At 46.9% G+C, this 6,801-nt stretch overlaps 1 protein-coding gene across 1 annotated transcript; it reads left to right on the plus strand.

Moving 5' to 3' along the window:
- The first annotated feature begins 613 nt into the window (after positions 1-613).
- Positions 614-6,653, plus strand: p3h4 (prolyl 3-hydroxylase family member 4 (inactive)). Its single transcript, XM_061844998.1, has 7 exons — positions 614-1,466; positions 2,255-2,404; positions 2,502-2,673; positions 3,813-3,941; positions 4,011-4,156; positions 4,273-4,356; positions 6,185-6,653. Exons 1-7 carry the CDS (start codon positions 1,017-1,019, stop codon positions 6,347-6,349), a joined length of 1,296 nt encoding a protein of 431 aa, XP_061700982.1. The 5' UTR covers positions 614-1,016; the 3' UTR covers positions 6,350-6,653.
- Positions 6,654-6,801: the final 148 nt, after the last annotated feature.

Consider the following 6,801-nt stretch of genomic DNA (forward strand, 5'->3'; position numbering starts at 1 on the left):
TAAATAAGTACTTTATTTATTGTTTTCCTAATTGCATCAGTCAAATTTTAATTTTTTTCTGGAAAAAGAATGCCAAAAGTTACAAATTCTTAAAACAAAAAAAAAATCGAGTGGATTAAACGTTTGCTGATAGTGAAAAATGTTTAAGTGTTTAGCAATCATATTAATATGAATTTAATTGACTTTGAGTTACTTTGGCAATGGTGCTATTAGATGGATAATACATAGATATATTTTAAGTATATTGTGTTTTATAACTGTTTGCGAAATAATTTCTGTCTCCACTTGTCAGATTGGTAGAAAAAACTAAACTTTTGAATATTTAATGACTTTTTAAAAAACAATACACATCTTCCAGGTCATGGTTTTAAACATTTATACCTAGTATGTTTTGTCAACCTGAAAGAAATATATGCTAGATGAACTGCGTTTATGCAAAATAGGAAGATTTTAAAAAATCCTCTACAGTATATTTAATATATTTTGCAAAAGAATTTGTGGCTCCACGTGTCTCATAACACGATCTACCCACAAACTGTTTTGGGAGAAAATGAACCATCTTTTCATGGTGTATCCTGCTTTGCAAGGGTTACAAAAATTTTAAATATATATTCCGTAGGATTGTACTGTTTATTAAATGTATTTTCCAGCCATGTGAAAAGATTTAAGCAAGCTAATGTAGAGCGAGTCAAAACCGGAAACAAATACAAGTCTTCGAAATACTGGGTTATCAAAAATACATTTTCGTTGAATTTTACCAATCCTGTGCCCACCGATGTCCATTAAAACAGTATGTAGGTATAAAATGTACCTTTTGGACAAGGTGCAGTTACTCGTAAGGTGCGATTTGTGCAGCGAGGAAGCAGTTTTGCATTTGTTTTGAAGGCCTCGCCCGGATGCGGTGTCCTTCGGGCCTCTAGTTTGACGCGTCTCTGGCTGTCTACGTGCAGCACGAAAGTTTCCAGGACGCGTTTTCCTGCGACCGCGGTCCCGGGAGCCACAGACGGCGGGCGACGATGCTTCCTGGCGGCTTCGCCACGGCGTTAGTTCTCCTGGGCTCGGGCCTGCTCTCGGCGCGGGCCCAGTACGAGAAGTACAGCTTCCGGAGCTTCCCCGCGAGCGAGCTGATGCCGCTGGAGCCCACGTACGAATACGCGATGCAGCAGTACGCCGCGCGCAACTGGGCCGAGAGCGTCAAGTACCTGGAGCACAGCCTGAGGCTCCGTCGGCTGCTCCGGGACAGCGACGCCTTCTGCGCCCGCGACTGCGGCAACGTGAGCCGGGCAGGGCGAAACGGGGACGACGGGCACCTCCGCGTCGTGCGCCACATCCTCGAGAGGGCGGCGTGCCTCAAGAAGTGCAAGGCCGGCTTTCCCGTCTTCAAACTCGCGCATCCGCGGCGAGACCTCCTGGAGAGCTTCGACAAAAGGACGCCTTATCGATTCATACAGTACGCCTACTTCCAGGTGAGAACACCCCGGAACTGGCAGACTAAAGTTCCAGGCGGCTTGAGGGGGGGCCGACCTCGTTGCCACGTCTCCTCTAAACAACGCACACCCCCCCCCCCTTCTCTAGGTGGGCTGATGTGGCAACAGCATTCAACACACCTGCATATTTCACATTAGAAATATTTCAAGGCACTCCACCAAACAACTGCTTTTGGTATTCTGGGAAAAGTAGGCGGAGATTTTTGCTAGTGACGTAGATAAGATACAGAAATTCCAAATCATTTCATTTCAGGCCCCTCGTCTGGCAAAAAACATCTGGAAATCAGGAATGCGTGCACAATTTTGATTTACACTTCGCGATTACTGAGCCACCATAGAGACATCCATCCACTTTCTTTGCCACTTATCCTCACGAGGGTCGCGGGGAGTGCTGGAGCCTATCAATCGCAGGGCACATTGAGACAAACACACCTCGGGGTCAATTTAGAGCGTCTATTTAATGTTGCACGTTTTTGGGATGCGGGAGGAAACCGGCGTGCCCCGAGAAAACCCACGCAAGCACGGAGAGAACATGCAAACTCCACACAGGCGAGGCCGGGATCGAACCCGGGTCCATCAGAACTGTGAGGCTAACACTTTACCGGCTGATCGACCGTGCCGCCACCATAGCGCCATTACATCCCAAATACTCTGAAAAAAAGCGTGTTTGGTAAAATGTGGCACTTTTGAGGTCCCTATTAAGTTTTGTAAATTTGACATTTGGCAGAACTGCAGCCGTGTTAATAATCTTTCACCCCCCCCCCCAGCTGAACAACTTCCCGAAGGCCGTGTCGGCGGCTCACACTTACCTGAAGAAGAACCCCAAAGACCCCGCGCTGACCAAGAACATGAACTACTACAAGACGCTGGCGGACGTGGACCCCTACCTCATCGACCACGAGGAGCATCCACACGAGGTTCCGCCGCGACCCGCGTCACAATTCCCCCTCGTCCAAGTCTCGTGCGTCCGTCGTTTCGAAAAGAAAGAAAAAAGTTGTGCGTAAATGCGTTTAGAGCGTGTTCGTGAAGAGCGTCACGCTGTACAACGGCGGCGACTTCAGCGGCAGCGCTCGGCACATGGAGCAGGCCGTCGCCTCCTACTTGGACGCGTACGGCGACTGCGTGGCCGCCTGCGACGGGGCCTACGAGATCCTCGAGTTCAAGGACTTCTACCCGACGTTGGCCGGTCAGTGCGCGACTGCCGATGTCTTAATGTTACTCAAATTCCGCGTTCGAGCGGAGATAAATGCGACGGGCCGCAGGGAAGTGTTGTTGACCACCTGTGGCAATAGAGGGCGCTCGGGTGCCGCCCCACCACTGATGCCGGTCACCTCATAACTGTACTTTGCTTAAAGACAAAAAAAAAAAAAAAAAAAACCATAAAACATCAAATTTCACACAGTGAAGCATCTTGATCTTCAGACTAGAAAATTATTTCAAATCAACAAATTAATGACATTTTTATTGTATTATTTAAATCATTTATTTAAACAATATTTTTATATTTAAATGGTTTGCTTGAAGTCCTTTTTATGTCTTAATTCATTCAAATATACATCATGAAGTAACATATATTATACGAACAAGTAGAAACTGTAAATTGTCTTTTGATATCTTAAATATTATTTAATGTAATATTAAATATGGTGGGGTTTTATTGACATGTCATTGTATATTAAATTAGCTTTTTTTTCCAAACACAATGAAATAAATATAGAAATGAAATAAACAATTGTAAAATATTATAGGATATGGACTAAAAATGTTTTTAGTCCAACTGCAGGTGGCAAAATAGGCAAGTTGTATTTCACACAGTGGAGCATGTTGAACTCTAGAATTTTTAAAAAGTGAAAATATAAATAACTTATCAGGCTAGAAAATGATTGCAAATCAATGAATTACTGAAATATTTATTGTATTTTCATAATTTATTTAAACAATATTTTTATATTTATATTAAATTAGCATTTTCCAAACATAATGAAATAAATATAGAAATAAAATAATTGTAAAATATTATACAATATGTACCAAAACAATTTTTTTAGTCCAATTGCAGGTGGCACAATAGGTAAGTTGTTTTTTTTTCACATTTTTATATACAGAGAAAGAAAAAACAAAAGAATAAAAAAGGAGAGAAAAAAATACAATTAATTTACATTTATTAACAGTGTGATAATAATACCTTTATAAATGACAGGGTTTCTCCCACCTCCAATGATCTAATCTAGTAGTTGTATTTTTAAAAATAAAGGAAAAGAAATATGTCACCTTTTGAATGGATTGAAAGCGATCTTATGTGTCTGACTTGTTGTTTGGGCTCAGATTTGTACTCGGAGGCGCTGCGATGCAAGGTGGGGTGCGAGCAGCAGTTGACCCCCAGCGTGGGGGGCTTCTTCGTGGACAAGTTCGTGGCCACCATGTACCACTACCTCCAGTTCTCATATTATAAACGTAAGACTCGTTCGAGCCCGCCCGCCGCACGCCCGCGAGCGGACCCGTGACCGTCCGCCTGGCCTCCAGTGAATGACGTGAAGAGCGCCGCCCCGTGCGCCGCCAGCTACGTGCTGTTCGACCCCGCCGACCAGGTGATGCGGCAGAACCTGGACTACTATCGTTTCTACCGGGAACAGTGGGGGCTCGACGACCGGGATTTCCAGCCGCGGCCCGTGAGTCCCGGAAAGCGCGTTGGCGGCGCCGCCGGCTGTGAAGAAACACGGCAAATTTGGTGCTTCCTATAAAACAACGGTATGACGATTTATTTTGTCGTTCCGTTTTTGCGCAGGAGGCCTCCAGATACTTCAACGAGACCGCCAAGCAGAAGGAGATGCTGCACTTTGCGCTCAACTACCTACAAACAGAGGACGAAGTACGTCGACATGTACTGGCCTTGCCCACTTTAGAGCGCCTCGTTGTCTGCAGTGAATGTGCGCACGTCACGGGAAAAAGGTGTCATGGGGTGAGAGGGGGGTAGAGGCGACCGCTAGCATGCAGACAGGAGCTTTTCTCTGGCGTGGCCACATGAGAGTGCCTCGTTGTCAACAGTGAGTGTGCGCACGTAACAGGAAAAGGTATCATGGGCGGGGAGGGGGGGTGAGGCGACCACTAGCATGCAGACAGGGGCTTTGCTCTGGCGTGGCCACTTTAGAGTGCCTCGTTGTCAGCAGTGAGTGTCCGCACGTCACGGGAAAAAGGTGTCATGGGGGGAGAGGGGGGTAGAGGCGACAGCTACCATGCAGACAGGAGCTTATCTCTGGCGTGGCCACATTAGAGTGCCTCGTTGACAGCAGTGAGTGTGCGCACGTAACGGGAAAAGGTATCACGGGCGGGGAGGGGGGCGGAGAGGCGACCACTAACATGCAGACAGGGGCTTTGCTCTGACGTGGCCACTTTAGAGCGCCTCGTTGTCAGCAGTGAGTGTGCGCACGTAACGGGAAAAACGTATCATGGGCGGGGAGCAGGGCAGAGGCGACCGGTAGCATGCAGAGAGGGGGTTGGCTCTGGCGTGGCCACATTAGAGTGCCTCGTTGACAGCAGTGAGTGTGCGCACGTAACGGGAAAAGGTATCACGGGCAGGGAGGGGGGCGGAGAGAGGCGACCACTAGCATGCAGACAGGGGCTTTGCCCTGACGTGGCCACTTTAGAGTGCCTCGTTGTCAGCAGTGAGTGTGCGCACGTAACGGGAAAAAGGTATCATGGGCGGGGAGCGGGGCAGAGGCGACCGGTAGCTTGCAGACAGGGGGTTGGCTCTGGCGTGGCCACTTTAGAGTGCCTCGTTGTCAGCAGTGAGTGTGCGCACTTCATGGGAAAAAGGTGGCATGGGGGGAGGGGTGGTGTTGTAGCCGACTGCTCGCATGCAAAGAGGGGTTTTGCTCTGGCGTGGCCACATTAGAGCGCCTCGTTGTCAGCAGTGAATGTTCGCACGTCGTGGGGAAAGGGGGTGGAGGCAACTGCTCGCATGCAGACGGGCTTTTTGTTCTGGTGTGGCCAGTTTAGAGCGCCTTGTCGCAGTGTGGAAATTCCACGCGGCGACTCGGTGCGACATATTACTACCACCGGGACGCTTCAAGCGGATATTTACACAGAAACACACAAATATGATGATATGATGAAGATGATAGACCAAGACCAAGTAGCGTCCATTTTTCCAGGCAGTAGCTGAGGTGCAGTACGCGATTTTTTTTTGGGGGGGGGGGTTCAGTGCATACAGCGGACACACAGTCCTTTTATTTTCAGCTAAAATATATTATACCTTAATGGTATTCCTCCAAACCATTAAAAATGCATTTTTTTTGGTCAGCTTCTCAACATTTTTAAGGATAATGAAGGAATTCTGACTGGGACAAAAATAGAATGCCAAAAAAAGAAAAATGTGAATTTCTACTATCAAATTTCCCAGTGATTTAAGGAGCACTTTGCGGTGTTTGACCTATAAAAAGACAGACGTTAAAAAAAAAAAAAAAACGTGGCGAGTAGCCCGGACGGGGTGGTTGAGGGGGTGGAAAGCGAGGTTGTTTTCTGTCAGCGGCGCGTGGTATGTGGTCAGGAGGTGCGGAGCGCATTCGCCGCGAGTCTCCACCCCCGCGACGAAGGCGCCCGCAATTCCACGCCGACACCCTTCACTGACAGGGAAGCACGACGTGAAGGTTCTGAAGACGTCTGCTTACCGTCTGTCCGTCTTTTGTCACGTTCTCCAGGGCGAGGTGAGTCCGGAGGCGGAGGCGGCGGCGGCGGCGGCCTCCCGGCGTTCCCAGCACCCCGACGCCGAGTTCGAGGGGGTGGGCGACTACGAGGAGTCCTTGCTGTCCGAGTGGTGGCAGGAGCCCAAGACCAAGTGGGACACGGGGGAGGTGCTGGAGTGAACTTTGAACCTGAACAAGGAAGGAGGACCTCATCATGTTGATCGTTGCGAGATTGACATGTTCGCTCTTTGGCTGTCATCAGCCTTTATTATTAAATTTTATTTTTATTTGACTTTGAACACCCTCGCAGGTTTTATTAGAACAAAAGAAACAAATGCAGTCCCCCTCCCCTTTTTTTTTTTTTTTTACCCCCCTCCCTACCCGTATTTGGCTCACTACAACAAAAGGCGATAATCATTTTTGCTGTAATATTTGTGTAATTTATTGTTGATTTTGTCGAAGAAAAACCCTGTATGACTTTTTATTTTTTTGTCATTTTTATACATATTTTCATATTGTAAAGTTACAAGAAACTACACTTTAAATGATTTCAGGCTTTTATTTTCAGAAAATTATAAAAAAAAATTATATTCAGAGTATACTTCTAAATTCTAAAAAATATTTTGTAATTT

This window comes from Syngnathoides biaculeatus, chromosome 16, assembly GCF_019802595.1.
Source record: "Syngnathoides biaculeatus isolate LvHL_M chromosome 16, ASM1980259v1, whole genome shotgun sequence".
Lineage (NCBI taxonomy): Eukaryota > Metazoa > Chordata > Actinopteri > Syngnathiformes > Syngnathidae > Syngnathoides > Syngnathoides biaculeatus.